The sequence below is a fragment of the Petaurus breviceps genome, unplaced genomic scaffold, assembly GCF_028583685.1.
Source record: "Petaurus breviceps papuanus isolate PSGF00001 unplaced genomic scaffold, PetGlider_PUasm1.0 350, whole genome shotgun sequence".
Classification (NCBI taxonomy): domain Eukaryota; kingdom Metazoa; phylum Chordata; class Mammalia; order Diprotodontia; family Petauridae; genus Petaurus; species Petaurus breviceps.
In genome coordinates this window covers 1,125,677-1,141,687 of record NW_027186199.1, presented here as the reverse complement: position 1 = coordinate 1,141,687, position 16,011 = coordinate 1,125,677, and the positions used below count along the sequence as shown (strand labels likewise).

Below are 16,011 nucleotides of genomic sequence, written 5' to 3'. Positions count from 1 at the left end.
TAGATTTGAGAATAATCTGCATGGAGATGGCTTAAATCTACTAAATCCTTTGTAAAGTATGAAGCAAGGATATTTGCTGACAAAAGGAAGAGAGACATGTGTGGGGCACTAGTGAGAAAAGTTTTGGAACGGTTGCTGTGGGGAGCGTGATGGAGAGAATACACTGGGGAAGAGTTCAAAGGTGGGTTGACTTGGGGCCTCGGAGGCTCGGTGGAGATCAGCTAACAAATCTGCAGAGGACCAGTCAGCTTGGGTGACACACAGTAGGATCATAAGGGCATAGGTTTAGAATGAGAAGGAGCCTCAGGGGCCATGTCCAACCCCAGAATTTTTACAGGTGAGGAATTACCTCCAGCTCTGTTCGGCAGCAGAGAAAGAGGAACGGAAGAGGTCAAAGATGGGAGTAATTCAGGGTTGGGGTTTGGGGGCAGGGGGCAGGAGATCCGAGATGAGCGGTCAGAATGAAGCCAGGGCCGGGTTAATGGCCTGGAGGTGGAGGTCACAGGGTGGCACTGGGAGAGACGAGGTGGCAAGACACAAGCTCCCAGCTCCAGGGGCCGACTCTGGGAGAGTTTTCTGAAGGCCAGTATATGAGAGCTGCTGGAGACACTAACATCAGCGGCAGCCAAGGAGGGTTCTACACACCCTCCCTCCCAACCTCCCCACCCCGAGCATTCTTTGTCTTCGAGCTTCCAACCCGCAGGCGCGACCCAGCTCACTCCTCCCCGTCCCCGCCCCTTTCCAATCCCTCCCAATCCCCTGAGAGGAGTCGTACTTAAAGCACACAGAGAAGGAGGGGGAGGGGGGCGGACAACAGGGAAGACAAGAATGGCAAGCGGGGTCACCAATGAGGAATAAGGAGGTTTCTGAAGCCTCTATAAGGGAAATACACCAATATGAGAGCTCCCCTACAGAATAGACCAATCAGTGGGGCGGGCGAATAGGCTGTAAAAAAATAACGAGCAGGAACATTAGCCAATAGCCATGAAGGACGTGGTGAGCGGAGGGGACCTAGACCAATGAGAATATGATGCTTAGCCAGGGAGGGGAAGAAGAGCCCAATCATCAAGGCGAGATTCGTGGTGGGGGCGGGGCCGGGCCTAGCGGGCTCTTGTTGTTCTCGGGGTTGAGGGAGGCGGAGGCGGCTTCCTCTGTGTGTCTGTCTCTACCTGTGTTGCTATAGTCGGGCGCTGAAGGCAGCCAGAGCCGGGTCGGCGGTGGGGCCATGTCGCGGAGGTCGCCCGCGCAGGCGGGCGGGACCCAGAGGAGAAGACTGTCGCTGCGAAGTTTTCCTCGGATAGAGCGCGGCCCGAGCGGAGGTCGCAGCGTCGTAGCCTCCAGGGACTGAGGAGTCTCTCGGACCCCTGGATTTCCTGGTGCCCCGCAGACGGACGCTTCCAGCCAGGTTGGTGTAGGTGACGACTCAGTGGCTGTCCCTGGACTACAGCTCCCAGTGGCCCTCGCACCCTCCCTTCTCGCCTTCCAGCGCCGCACTGCCTCCTGGGAGTTGTAGTTCCAGGGAGGCGGGGCTTGACCTGGGGGTGTGCCCGCCCTGGGTTCCGGGAGGGGTGATCTGGCTCCGGGGAGGCTCTGATTCCATTAGGTGCTAGCGTATGGAGCCTCTCTCTCCCTCTGGGGAGTCGAGGCGGGTACTGTGGAGATCTCTTAAGTGCTTTAAGCAACCTGGCGTACCAATCCAGGTAAAGGAGACTCGGCCTTGTTCACTGGGGGTGGGGAGGGCGGGAATGGAGGCGTCTTGGGTTGGTTGGTGACAGACTTCTTCGGGTTTGGCTTTGGATTTCCCTTCCTCTCCCCTCCCCAGGGGCAGCAAGTGTCCGGGTCCCCAGGCCCAGCCTGCCTTCCTGCCGAACCTCTAGAGGTTCATGGGCAGCTTCCTACACTTCCCCTCCCCCATCCTCCAGGCTGAGCAGCACCCTGGGGCCATAGACACACACACATATGTATTTATACACGTACATATACTCACTTTTACATATATATGTATGTGTGTGTGTGTATATATATATGCACACACGCTAAGGGGAGGGAGGAGTGGCTGTCCAGGGATTTTTTAAGTGCTTGGAAATCATGATGAAGCCTCAGGTCATTGCTTGAGAGAGGAAGAGACACCCTAAACTGGACCTGAGCCCCACACTTCCCCTTTCCTCTTGGGTAAGGGGATCTCCTCTCCATGACACCAGAGCCCTCCAGCAGGAGAGGGCCTGGGGTTCTGGTGTCCTAGGGTTTAGATATGGGAAAGGAGGTATTTTTGACTCAGGTTGGCATTTGGTCCCCTCACTGCTGTTCTCTCCACAAGCTTTGGGCCAGGGCCAGGTCTCTGCTTGTTTACAGTTTCTCCACTTACAAGGCAGGCAGTTTGTGTGGATAGGGAGGGGAAAGTAAAAGGCTGGGGGGAGACCCTGGTTGGAATGGGGGATGAGAGACATAAGATCCGTTTTTTTCTGGGACCTGAGTCCCTGCCATGGTAGGAGGAAGTGGTTGTGGAATTTTAACAATGACCTTCCCTACTTCTCTTTCAAACAAGACAACTCAGAGCTGTGGTGACATTCCCCGTGTTTCCAACAGGCACTCCTTTGCTGTCCTAATCCAAGGCTCTTGAATTCCCTGTCCCTGGCCCCTGCAGAAGATGAAGCTCTTGGAAAACTCCAGTTTTGAAGCGATCAACTCCCAACTAACAGTGGAGACAGGTGATGCTCACATCATTGGCAGGTGAGGCCCTCAGCCCTTCAGGGTCCCTCTGCCCTAAGGGGATGCACTTAATTTGAGAAGGGCCCTGAGGTTTCTTTCCCTGTGAAGGTAAGGGGAAGGCAGTGTGGTTAGTGACTCCACCCTCTCATTTCCTTCCTCTCTTTTACCTCCCTTCCCCACCATTTCACTCACTGTAGCCTTTATGTCTTGTTTCTAAGGCCAGGTGTTCTTGACTTCCTAAAATATGTTGAAGGATTGGAGGTTCTGCAAGAATTGGCCCTAGAATCCAGTTAGGCTAGACACATAGTGGAGGGGAGTGGTGGCAAAACAAATAGAAACAGGGACCACTAATCTATTTGTAAGACTCCCTGGGAGCCACATGTTGACTAAGTTTTAAAATGTAATATTGTCTCTCTTTTAGTTTTTTAATTTATTTTGTTAAATATGTCCCAGTTAAACTTTAATCTGGTTTGGATTGCATTTGGGAGTGTTTCAGGCAGCTGTCATGTGTTTGACATCCCTGGTGTAGCAGAGTGCAAGTCCTAGAATCAGGAGGGTTCAATCTAGTTTTTGATAGTGGGTAATACTACTCTAGGTCTCAGTTTCCTCCTGCATAAAATGAGGGCATTGTATTAGGTGGCCTTTAACATCTCTTCCAGCTTGATCTATGATCCTATGATTCCTCACAACCCTAATCCTTGTCCTCTTCTTCCTTTCTGTTCCAGGTACTGCCTCCCAACAAATATATCTGCCTTCTATCCCCTGTGTATGTGTCCCTCTGCTTTCCTATCTTCTACATGTATCTAACCCCCATATTTTTATCTGGGCTTAGCCTTTTCTCCATTACTGTTTGTCCCCATTTTCTGTCCCCTTGAGTATGTCCAAACCCATTTCAGATTCCTTATGTACATCAACTCACAGAATGTTAGTGTTAGAAAGGTACCTTGGAGACCATTAAGCTCAGCCTCTCACCCTTCCCTTCCTTAGCCTTCCCTCCCTTCCCTGCTCTTCTCTTCCCCTTTCCTTTCCCTTCTCTCCCCTCCCTTCCCCTTTCCTTCTTTCCTCTCCCACATTTTATAGCTTGAGCAGCAGAGACCCACAAAGCAGAAATTCAATTCATGAGAGATTTATTAAGCCCTTGCTTTTTTGCAGAACCCTATGCTAGGTGCTAGGAGAATACATAAAGTGAATAATTTAATTAACCAACATTTATCAAGTGCCTACTGTGTGCTCTGCTAGTACCTAGGAATTCAAAGACAAAACCAAAATAGTCCTTTCCATCAGAGAGTCTCTTTTCTATGGGGAGAATACAGCATGTGCCTAGATTAGTAAATATGCAGTAATTTGAATAAGACTAGAGCATGAAGAACTTGGGGAATCAAGACAAAACTTCAAAGAAGTGACACTTGAGTTTAAAGGAACTTAAGGAATATGAGAGCTGGAAATGAGGAGACAGCAGTACATACTAGTGCTAGAGGGTGGCTTGTGCAAGTACTTGGAGTCAAGAGATGGAAGGCCAGCTTTTTGGAACAGCTTGTAATCCATTTTGGTTGGAATATAGCATGAAGGGGAGTAATGAAATATGAGGCTAATAAGGTTAGGGAGCCCTTGAAGACTTTTTTTGTTTGTTTTTTGCTTTTTGGAGGGAAATTGGGGTGAAGCGAATTGCCCAAGGTCACGTGGCTAGTTTTTGTGTTAAGTGTCTGAGGCTGGATTTGAACTCAGGTCCTCCTGATTCCAGGGCCAGTGCTCTATTCACTACCTCCACCTAGCCGCTCCCCTTGAAAACTTTTGAACAAAGGAGTGACTTGGTCAGGATCCTGTCGTAGGAAGATTCTTTTGGCATCTCTTGGAGGATTAGATAGGGGAAAGATCAGAAGTAGATCAACAAAAAGGCTCTTACAGCAGTCTAAGTGAAAGCAGTCTAAGTGAAAAGTAATGAGACCTGAGCTGTGGTAATGGCCATGTAAGTGAAGACAAGAATAAGTACAGATTAGATGTTATGGAGGTAGACTTGGCACCTGATTGGTTGTAGGAGCTTGCAAACTTGGGTGATGGTAGTATCCTTCACAGAGACAGGGAAGATGATGAGTTCAGTTTTGGACATTCAGAGTTGAGATATTGATGGGATATTGAGGAGGAGGTATCCAACAGACATTTAGTGTTGTATTTGGAGATGCAAGAGAGATTAGGTTGAGATGCATAGATTTTGGAGTTAAGTGTCTAGTGATGATAATTGAAGCCATGGAAACTGATGAGATCACTAAGGAAGAAAGTGCAAAAAGAGAAGAATGTCCAGTACTGCCTTGGGAGACACACCCATGGTTAGAGGATGGGACACAGATGATGAATGACTAAAGAAGCAGTCAGACATGTAAGAAGAAAACCAAGAGAGAGTGCAGAGGCCGAGGAAGGGAAGGGATGGTCAACAGTGTCAGAAGTTGCAGAGAGGTAAAATAGGATGACTGAGAAAAGACCATTGGATTTGAAGTAGACAGCAAAGCAGTGAAAGAAAGGCAAGACAATAATTTGAGGAGGTAGCAGAGTCAAGTTTAGGTTTTTAAGGATTGGGGATGCTTTTTTTTAGGTGGCAGATTAACTTGTAGAGATAAGGATATTGAAGAAGAAAGAGAGAGAAGGAATGATTGGGTTACGCTGCTGGAGGCAGGGATTAAGGGCAGAAGCAAAGGGCTTTGCCTTGACCAAAAGGGTCATTTCTTCCTCAAAAGACTAAATCAAAGGAGTAACAGACAGATGAAAATATAGAGTGGTTTTGAGATTCGGAGGAGAGTTGATGATGGCCTCAATTTTCTCAGTAAAATAGTTGGTGAGGTGATTTGATAAGAGAGAAGGGAGATTGAGAATAGGGAATTCAAGGATATTGAAAAGAGCTACTCTGCAGAATGTGGTTGGTAGTCAGTCATGAATAAAAGGATCATCATGTAGTAGTGAGCTCCCAGTTGAGACCCTCCTAGTACAGGTCCTTGTTACTTGCACTATTGCATAGCCTCCCAACTAGTTTTTCAGTTCCTAATCTCTCCCTCCTCCAAAACATCCTTAGTATCTAGAGTAATTTTCTTCACACATTGATATGGTCATGTTACTTCTGTGTTCAGAAATCTGGTTGGTGTCCTTGAGTCAAAACCGTCCTGTTACACAGGATGCTCCATAACCTGCTTTCATTTTGCCTTTCCAGTCTTATTTTATGTTATTCCTGTCCATACCGTCTATACTCCAGCAGAATAAACAACTCTCTTCTAAACACACTCTGCACCAGACCATTTTTATATCTTGCCTTTGCTCAGACAGTTCCCTCTGCTCCTCCTTCCCATTCTTTGCCTGTGGAATTCCTGTCCATTCTTTCCAGCTCAACTCAAACATCTCAGACCTCATATAGCACTTTATAGGATCATGGATTTAGGGCTGCAAAGAAGTTGAAAGTCTATTTGATGGTCCTTTGTTTTATAACTCCAGAAGATTCTTTTATTATCGTATATTAAGGTTATCTCTGTTTGTGTCTTATCTCTCTACTTTACTTAAGCTCCTAGAGGGTAGGAACCAATTATACCTTTTTCACTGCCCAATTGTTTGTTGAATAAATGAATGTAGGGCTGGAGAATGAATTTAGGGGGATTGGGAATACTTCCTGGAGGGAGTGAAAGCCATTTGAATTGGGCTTAAAAAAGGGACTATTAGGGATCGCCCCAAGGAAAAATATGAGCAAAGGCAGGAAAATGAGATGTGTGTAGAAGAGGTGAATTGTCTGATAACTTCATAGGGTCACGTTAATAAGTAGCAGATTTGCAGCTAGCTCCCTGCTTAGTGGAAAGTGCACCGGACTTCAGATCTGGAGGGATCTGGGTTCAAAATCTGTCTCCTGACAGTTACTAGCTGTGTTTCTAGCTCTGGTCAAGTCATTAAACTTATCTGCACCTCAGTTTCCTTTTTTGTCCTTACATGACCTACTTTTTAGGGCTATTGGGAGAAACTTGACAAAGCTCTAGAAATATGAGTTGGTTGTGGTTGTTTCCTGACTTCTAGTCCTGTACTCTTTGCATTCTCCACCCTCATCTGTGGATCCCTCCCCCCCTCCCTACCAGGATCGAGAGTTACTCCTGTAAGATGGCAGGGGACGACAAGCACATGTTCAAGCAGTTCTGCCAGGAGGGCCGGCCCCATGTGCTAGAGGCTCTGTCGCCCCCCCAGACCTCTGGTCTCAGCCCCAGCAGGTATGGTCTGTCCTGTAGGAAAGATGGGTTCTTCAAGCCCCAGGGGAAGGGCACCCAGGGATTCTGAATCTGGGGGGTGGCAGGTGGGAACTGCCAGAAGTGGGGTGGGGAAGGATGACAGGGCCATGTCCCTAGCAGGCTGAGCAAGAGCCAGGGAGGGGAAGATGAAGGGCCACTAAGTGATAAGTGCAGCCGAAAGACCCTCTTCTATCTGATTGCTACTCTCAATGAGTCCTTCCGGCCTGATTATGACTTCAGCACCGCCAAGAGCCACGAATTCAGCCGAGAACCTAGCCTCAACTGGGTGAGAGAGGAGGCACCTAAGCCAGGGTGGGGAGTGGGGCTGGGCAGAGTGTGTGGGGGGAGCATGGCTTCAGTGGGGGGTGAACAGCTAGAACTGGTCCCTGCCTCCCTCTTTGTCCTCTGTCCATGAGTGGTTGCTTATGTTGGAGATGACCAAAATATTCTTGTTGTTATTCCTCCCTCCCCACACCCTTCCAGGTGGTGAACTCAGTAAATTGCAGCCTATTCTCTGCAGTACGTGAGGACTTTACTGCCCTGAAGCCCCAGCTCTGGAATGCAGTAGATGAAGAGATTTGCCTGTCTGAATGTGATATCTACAGGTGGGAATCCAAGAGGACTTTGGAAGTCAGAGCATGTACAGGGGACTGTTAGGGCAGTTTGTGCTCCTGGCTGTACCTCAGTAGGTGGATCATCATTCAGGTCTGGCTCACAGTGCATGTTTGCACTCATTTCTGTCCTAGACTGCCTTTTCTTTTATACCTGCAATTTCTACCTTTTTGGTGTCCTAGAGCCTTTGGCAGTCTGGCAAAGCCTGTGGACCTCTTCTAAGAATGTTTTTGAATGCACAAAATAAATGTATGGGATTACAGAGGAAGCCAATTATATTGAAGTACAGTTAACGGAATATTTTTTAAAAAAACAAATTCACTGGTGCCAAATTAAGATCCCCTTTTCTGTACATTTGGTGACTTATCAACTTGCAAGGATTCAGATGTACATACATATCCAGCCCTCATCTGTCCCCACAAACTGCCTGTCAGACATCTCTACCTTGATGCCCCATAGGCATCTCAAACTCAGTATCCCCAAAATGGAACTAATAATCTTTCTCTCAAACTCACCCTGCCTTTTTATAACTTCCCTATATCTACCAAGGTCACCACTGTCCTTCCAGTCACCCAGGTTTACAACCTCATAGTCATCCTCAGCTTGCCCCTTTCCCTCATTTCCCATGTTCAATCAGTTGCCAACTCTTGTCAAATTTTCCATCTCATGTAACATTACCCACCCTCTTATTTCATTCATATGGTCCCCACCCTTATGGTGATGGTTAAGGGCAAGATCTATATCATTTAGACCATTGCAGGAACTTCCTAATTGGTCTCCCTGCATCTTTTTTCTTCCCTCTCCACCACCATAGAACTAATATTCTTTTTTTTCTTTTTGGAAGGCAATTGGGGTTAAGTGACTTGCCCAAGGTCACACATCTAGTTTTTGTGTTAACTGTCTGAGACTGGATTTGAACTCAGGTCCTCCTGTCTCTAGGGCTGATGCTCTCTATTCACTATGCCACCTAGCCACCCCCAGAACTAATATTCTTAAAGCACCAGTCTGATTGTTCATTTCCTACCCAAAAAGACTGGGTGCTTTCCTGTTGCCTCGAATAAAATAGAAACTGTTTAACATTTTAAATTCCTTCCCATTAAGACCTCAGTCCATCCTTCCAGACTGGCTTTACATTGTTCTCACAATGGGCCTTCAAACTTGCCGATCAGTGTTGCATCTTCAGTGTTGGTGATTTCTGGCAGTCTGACTAAACACCTCCTTTCCCCACCTCTGCCTCTTCTAATCTCCAGGACTACATGTGCTTCAGGGCTCAAATTTCAGGTGGCACTTGCTATACCAGAGGAGCCTTTAGTCATCCTCTACATTGTTGATATTTTCATCACCTGGAAATTACTTTTATTTATATTGAGTGTTTCCTTAATGTTGCACATATTGCTGCTGCTGCTCCCTCCCTCCCCCCCCCCCCCACTGTAAGCTCTTTGACAACAGGGACTTTCTTCTTTTGTGTGCTTGACACCCAGTATAACTAGTTGCCTGGCCCATAGCAGACACCTAATGAATTGAAGCCACCTATCTTCACTCTTCTCTCTTGTTTGGGGCTTTCCCACCCCGAATAAGATGTTGGGGGTGGAGGTAGGAGTGTTCAGGTACCCATGGGGATCTCTAACTTTGTCCTACCCCTCCCATCCCCACCCCTCCAGCTACAATCCTGATCTGGATTCTGACCCCTTTGGTGAAGATGGCAGCCTCTGGTCCTTCAACTACTTTTTCTACAACAAGCGGCTCAAGCGAATCGTTTTCTTCAGCTGTCGATCGATCAGGTCTGAGCCAGGGCCTCTACCCTCAGCTCTCCTCCTGGGGCCAGTTGTGCTGTGTGTATGTGGGGGAAGGGGTGTCAGGACTGGAAGGGGCTCCTAAGGCCACATCTCCCCTGCTCCTCCCACAGTGGCTCCACATACACTCGATCAGAGGCTGGCCATGAATTGGACATGGACTTGGGAGAGGAGGAAGAGGAAGAGGAAGAAGAAAGAGGGGGTAGCAGCAGTGAGGGGGCAACAGAGGAGACCAATACCATGGAGGACAGGTTTGCCTTGAGGATTGGGGCCACTTTGAAGCACCTTCTCCCTCACCCTGGCCTGTCCATGAGAGGGGGAAGTTCTCAATAAACTAGCTTTTCTCCACTCAGCTCCCATCCCTTCATACTTCTCTTGGCCCTGACCCTTCAGACACCTCATACTCCTGTCTTTGCTTCCCCTTCCATCCCTCCCTTTCTCTTCCTACCTCAGCTTTTAGGATTGACCAAGTCAACTCCTTTCTCCTCCCTTTTGGCACTCCTGACTATAAATACCCTTCTGTTTTCTATTCTTAGGCTCCAGGTGATCTGCATGTGAGAGGTACAGGAACCACTCATCTTCACTGCTCTTGGGCGAGGACTTTTCCTGTCTGCTCGACCCCCTCGGGCCCCCAGTTGGCCATCCCTCTGCAACCAGCTGGGCTTAGCCCTCCTAGCACTTTGGCTCCAGACTGTGAGCAACTGACTTCCCCCCAACCTTTCCCAATCCTACAGAACCAGCACCAGAGCCCCTGCCTTCTCCCTCATGCTGCCTAGCCCTGGACTCTTGGGGAAGGATTGAGTCCCACTGACTGTGTCCTTGGAGGTGGCAGGGCTAGCTTTGACCTGCTCCCTCTGGCTCCCAGATTGTATTTTTATATTTTGTACAGGGGCACTAGCTCCTCTTTTCCCTACCACACTCCACCCCAAATCCCAGGGGGCAGGTGGGGGTCTGTATGTACTCTGGGCACAGCCTTCACCTAGTGGTGCCAGGGCAGGGCAGGACGGGACCCAAGCCCCAGGCCCCTCCTACCTCGGTCCAGCCCTAAGGGCAGCCAGTGTGCACTGAGGGGTCACTTTGCTGCAGCTCTGTGTTTGTCTCCAATAAAGTTTCTGTGACTTAGCTTTGAGTACCTATGTGGGGGGAGAGGGAAATGATGTTTCTAGACCCAGCTGGGATGGAGGTGGTAAGGAAGAGGGATGAAGGCGACACAGCGGCAGGGGCGCAGCCCGATTGGGTGTATAGTGTTCTCGTGCTTGGATGGAGGTTCCTTAACCTCGAATGCAATTCTTGCTTGGAGAGGGAAGGGGGAGGGGTGCGGCTCAGCGGGTCTCCTAGCAGCCAAGTGTGGAGCAGTAGGAGTGACCGGTACTGGACTCTAGCTGTAGGTGAATTCTGGTGGGAGGGGAATGAAGCCTAAAAACTTCGAGGCGTTTGCTTAAGCGGGACTATTTGGCGAGTAAAGTGGAGAAGTGGTTGGCCTCTACCCGGTAAAATGCTGTCCTGAGGGTTACGGTCACACATGACCCGGGTCTGCCCCGGGATTGGACAGTGCTGTGGGAGGAGTTACAGAGGAGGGGGCAGCAATGCAGTGCACTGCCTTGAGGGTGGTGGCACTTGTGGGAGGGGGTATCAAAATCCTAAGGGGTGTGGTAGTGTGGGGCCGGGTGTCAGGACCGTGGTGCGCTGTTACGGGAAGATGTGAGATGTGTAGGTCTGAACCAGGAGAGAGTGCTGTTACGGGAGGAATTCTGGAAGCGGTGAAAAGGGACGATCCTGACGAATGTGGTTTGGGGGTCCATTTCAAGATGGGGCAGTGCTATGAAACGTGCTTCCCTGAGGGGTGTAGTTAAGGGTGTCTGACCATGTACCAGACAGTACCACCCGGAGAGAAGTGGAGGGATGAGAAAGGTATGGTGATGGGGAAGGATCTGTAACTATTAAGGAGAACTGTCCGTTGGAGGAATTGGAAGGGGTATCAAGTCCTGAGAGAAGTGATTAAAGATCCTATTCTGCGGAGGGGCTCTGTTATTGGTGGTGGAGAGGTCTGGGCCGGCAGTACTGTGGAGACTGGAGGAATGAGGGGTGTGACTACAGGACTCTGGGGGTAGGGAAACACTGCTTAAGAGTGGCTGTCCTGTGAGGTGCAGATATGCGGGAGGGTGGCATGGGCTCTGTTACGTGGTGGCGCTTCAATAGGGGGGCACTATGCCCTTAGGGGTGCAGAGGACGGACCCTGCCCCTCTGGGCACTGATACTTCGAGAGGGAGCTGTGCTGGGGTGACGAGCGGCAGCCCCCAACCCCAGGTCCCAGAGCCGCAATGGATCAGAAAAACCATAAAGTAGACAAGTCGGAAGGTCAAAGGCAGTCCAAAATGGATCAGCCTGAGAGGGCGGAAAAGCTGCCACAACAGCTGGAAGTTGAAAACCAGGACCATGGCCCGTTTCAGTCAGGTGAGCTTCGAAATGTATCTGAATCTGAAAAGATTTTAGGACACTAAGATGTCACCACCAGACCCCGCCCTCCTACTTTCTGGTTCTTGGGACCGTAGGCATTTGCCCCCGCCTTTCCCTCCCTCTCCCCACTTCCCATAACTGAGAACTCCTCATCCTGGCCTTTCCAAACTTCTCTTGGGGCACTCCAGACAAGGTGCCTACTTCGACCTGAGGACGGGGGAAGCAGGCTCTTCCCAATCCCATGTTCTCATCTTTAGGGCTCAGTGTGTATGGGGGAGGGGGTGGGCAGGAGAAAGGGGGGAGGATTCTAGGTTATCCCTGTCATAGACCTTTGTATTCCTGTTCAAAAGCCGAGGAAATGACCCCAACGACGACAGGCTCCTTCTCCTCCAACGAACTCTGGTGGAGTGTCATGCCTTTCTCTCGGGCCCGCCGCCTCTGGCTGATGTTGCGCTCTGGCTTGTACCGTTTGGTGGAAAGGGTAAGAGACTCGGCCCCCCCCCTTTTTTTTTTAAGCAATCGGGGTTAAGTAACTTGCTCAAGGTTACACGGCCAGGTGTTTCTGGGTGGGTGCTAAGTGTCTGAGCCCTGGATTCAATCTCCAGGTCATCCCAACACTGGAGCCGGTGCTCTTACTTGCTGTGCTACCTGGCCGCCCCTCGGCCCCCTTCTTGTCTCTGCCACTCTCTAGTCCCATCTGTGGCGCCATGTGCCTGTTCCCTGCCTGTGGCGCCCCTGTGGTGTCCCCCTGCATTTCCCTGTTGGGTGCCCTCCCCCCAATATATAAACCCTTGTCAGTCTTTGCACACCCTGGTCCCTTTTCCCAACACGAAACTCTGTTCACCCCAACTCCGGTGCCTGTCGAGCCGACGATGCTCGTGCTCACCAGAGCTCCTGTTCTCTCTTCAGATGAAGCGCGCAGAGATGCAGGTGGCGTGCTTGACACACGGACTGGAATGCCTGCGGCGCTTGGAGGTGCCCCCAGGGCTGCTGGCAGTGGCGCAAGATATGGAAAGCTCACGTATAGTGCTCCTGGATAGTACTGGCCAATTGTATCTTCATGCCGAAGATGGCTGGGCCCGTGGCCGTGCCCTTCTGCCAGTACAACTCACAGGGCTCGTGGCCCTCGTGGGTTTTCAGAACCTGGGCCAGAACCCAGGACGCTTTATAGGTTGGGGGCCCGAAGGGTTGGTAGTACTGAGCCAGAACCTGGAACTGATGTCCCGGAACTTCTTGGAGCCATCCCGACTGCCCTCGTGCTGTGCTTTGTTGCCTGGAAAGGAGATGGTGGCCATTGGCGAGGAGGGTGGTAGACTGTCAATATGGGAGTTTCGAGGTGGTGGCCGGCGTCTAGTTCGGGCAGCTACTCTTCCGATGCTCCCAAGCCAGGGACACTCCTACCCTATCAGCCGAATGGCTCTAGATGTAGCACCTCGTGGGGTCTTCCCTAACTGCTTCGCTGTCTGCGGGGCTGAGCTGATCACTTATGACCTGGCTACCTGCTCGATCATTGATGTGCACCGGAAGCTGCACAAAACGTGAGAGAGGAGGAAGTGACCGACTGGAAGGGGACGGGGGAGGGGAGGAATTGGGGCTCTGAGATGCACTGAGAAGAAAGCAAGGGAAAAGGGGTAGGGGGTGGGATAGCCTAGGGCTTACCCGGAGGGCAGTGTAGAAAGCCAAAGGTCTGGCACGGAGACACATAGCAACCTTTTTGCATGTCTTGCACAGAGGAGTCTTGGGTCTTAGATTAGTTTAACCCTCTGCTGTCTCCCTAGCATAATCTCGGACGTGGTGTACTGTGAAGCCGCAGAGGTTGTGGTAACAGCCTCTCGAGACAGCACTGTGAAGGTGTGGGACGCTGACTGGCAAATCCGCAGCGTTTTTGTGGGGCACACAGGTAACGAGGGGATACAGTTTCCAGACCTCACCTCCAGTTCTCCATATTCCACAAGTCTCCTCTAAATCTGCCCTAGTCGGTAACCTAGGATCCCCGAGGCCTCCTGATGTCTGCCATCCCTCCCATTCACCATCAAGATGCAGCACCCCTCCATATATGGCTCCACTCTTTACCTTCTGCGTGTACCAGTCACTGCCCTATGACATATTACCCACTCCCATGGCGTGGAGCCCTCTGCCACCTTGCCCTGTGAGGTGGTCTTGCTTTCCCCTGCCTTCTGGTTTCTTCCACTTCAGTTGTTTTCCCCTCCTCTTCCCGTATATTCCTATGAGGAGTCCCTGCCTGCAAACCCTAGTCTGTATTTCCTGCCTCAACTCTTGAGGTGTTCCACATTCTGGTGACACGTGCTGTGTTCCGTCCCCACAGGTCCAGTGACGGCTTTGGCCGTGTTGCCCCACTCAGTACTGGTGCTGTCAGCATCGCAAGACATGACTTTGCGCACTTGGAACCTGGAGACAGCGCAACAGGTGGGCGAAGTGTCTCTTCGAAGTCATTTGGAGACCGTGTCGGGTGTGCGACAGGACACCGGGAACGAGGATGAGATGCCTCCCCCCTCTACCCCTAGCAACAGCTGCGAAAGCGTGTGCCGGCTTTGGGCACCAGTCCGTCCCGGTGCTCCTCTGCTGGCACAGGGCTTGACGTTCCTGGAGCTGTGGATAGTGCGCGAGCTATACCACCCTCTGACGGCCCTTAGCTCCTGCGCTCTAAGCCTGGAATTGGCGCCTCCGCTGCCGCAACCAGACCGTGATGTTCTGCCGCAGCGCATAGTGGGCAGATGCGCCGATGGCACGGTGCGCATCTTCTCAGCAGTCACTGGAAAGATGATTTCGGCGCTGCTGCTCAGGCCTAGAGAGATGGCTGCAGCCACGGCCTATTGCGTGCCTCGCGAGGTTCTGCTGGTGCTGACCCACCAAGGGGTCTTGCTTCGAGCCAATGCAGCACGCTTCCCCATGCCGGTGGTACGCCGCCTGCAGCCACCTCAGCCGCCAGAGGCCCGGCCCTGCTGCCTCCACCTGATTAGCCACATTGTCGACCAGACACGGGCCCGTAGCTTCTGGGAAGCCGTTCACAATCGTGGCGGGGAGCGCCGCAAGAAGAGCTGGCTGGGCACCATATGGGAAGACAGGAACAGGTCAGCGCACTGACTCCGGAGAGGCTGCGGACTTCGGAGTTTGGGGGAGGGGCAAGGGCCACAAGAACCCCGGGCGTGGGAGAGTTAGTGACGTCCTTCCTCCCGACCATAGGTTCTTGCCAGTGTTAGGCTACTCAGACGGTACGATCGCGGTGCTGGATTGGCAGTCTTGCAGGAAGATCTTTCACACAGAAGCCCACAGCCCAGGCTCTACAACTACCATTGCTTCGAGTCAGCAGAATCTAATGACTTCTGGTCAGCAAGCCCCGCCTTCTTCTCCTGTCCAGCCTTCACACCCTCAGCTCAGTCCTTCCTCGGTCCAGCTTTCCCCTCCTCCAAACAGATTTTCACCCCTTCCTCCCAGTTGATGCCCTCATCACCTATCCTGACCTCCACGTCCCTCCTTCCTGACTCTACTCCCTACCCTCTCCACATACATTACCCACATCTTCCCTGTTCACCTGACTCCAGGGCCAGTGCGCTATTCACTGTGCCACCTAGCAGCCCCTTTTTTTTTTAAATTTAAATTTATCGATTCTTTTTAGTCTCAGTTTCATTACCCAGTTACCTAATGCCTTTCTCCTCCCATCCCAGAGAGCCATCCCTTAAAACAACGAATTGAAAAAAAGAATTTAGAAGTTCAGTAAAATTAACTGGCATATCAAGCAAGTCTGACATAATATGCAATATTCTTCACCCAGTGGCTGTCACGGGCCAAGCTCCATCATTACAATTTCATGAAATTCACTTTCTGTTTTGTTGTTTGCATTGTTCTTTCCATTTAGGCATTGTGTTTATTTTCCTGCTTCTGTTTACCTCACTTTGCATCAAATCTTTCGAGCCTTCCCATGCTCTGTATCCATCCTTTCTACAGTTTGTTCAGCCGTTTTGTAATCGATGGGCATCTATTTTGTATTTCTTTTTGGGGGAAAGAAAGTGCTTCTGTACATATTCTGTTTTATATATTAGGGCTTTCTGTCTTTGATCTCCTCGGGGTATGTGTTTAGTAGAAGGACCTTTGGGTCAGCATCACTTTCTTAGCATAATCCCAAATCACAACAGCTACTCTGATGGTCCAAACTCCAAAAGACTTTAAGTCCC

General features: G+C 50.5%; 2 protein-coding genes across 4 annotated transcripts in view; both read left to right on the top strand.

Annotated features, from left to right (window-relative positions):
* Nucleotides 1-1,077: 1,077 nt before the first annotated feature.
* Nucleotides 1,078-10,483, top strand: MAF1 (MAF1 homolog, negative regulator of RNA polymerase III). Of its 3 annotated transcripts, none has more exons than XM_069097043.1 (8): nt 1,078-1,405; nt 2,587-2,730; nt 6,810-6,938; nt 7,077-7,242; nt 7,440-7,561; nt 9,230-9,349; nt 9,475-9,612; nt 9,898-10,483. In XM_069097043.1, the coding sequence occupies exons 2-8, from the start codon at nt 2,648-2,650 to the stop codon at nt 9,917-9,919; spliced, it is 780 nt and encodes a 259-aa protein (XP_068953144.1). In that variant the 5' UTR covers nt 1,078-1,405; nt 2,587-2,647; the 3' UTR covers nt 9,920-10,483. The 3 variants fall into 3 exon arrangements, with proteins under 3 accessions (XP_068953144.1, XP_068953142.1, XP_068953143.1); XM_069097041.1 differs by having other exon boundaries at nt 7,074-7,242; XM_069097042.1 differs by lacking the exon at nt 1,078-1,405 and adding an exon at nt 1,564-1,700 and having other exon boundaries at nt 7,074-7,242.
* Nucleotides 10,484-10,930: 447 nt separating this feature from the next.
* WDR97 (WD repeat domain 97) overlaps nt 10,931-16,011 on the top strand; it is a 71,462-nt gene continuing 66,381 nt past the window's right edge. Inside the window, 6 exon segments of the mRNA XM_069096980.1 lie at nt 10,931-11,815; nt 12,169-12,299; nt 12,728-13,356; nt 13,597-13,718; nt 14,145-14,910; nt 15,023-15,165. Coding sequence (XP_068953081.1) covers nt 11,683-11,815; nt 12,169-12,299; nt 12,728-13,356; nt 13,597-13,718; nt 14,145-14,910; nt 15,023-15,165 — 1,924 coding nt within the window. The 5' untranslated portion in view covers nt 10,931-11,682.

Bases quoted from the DNA above. Each gene is read 5' to 3' on its own strand.
- MAF1 (XM_069097041.1), top strand. From the start codon at position 2,648: ATGAAGCTCTTGGAAAACTCCAGTTTTGAAGCGATCAACTCCCAACTA. The intron at 6,939-7,073 runs GTATGGTCTGTC...CCATGTCCCTAG, and splicing joins TCTGGTCTCAGCCCCAGCAG to CAGGCTGAGCAAGAGCCAGG. The intron at 7,243-7,439 runs GTGAGAGAGGAG...ACACCCTTCCAG, and splicing joins GAGAACCTAGCCTCAACTGG to GTGGTGAACTCAGTAAATTG.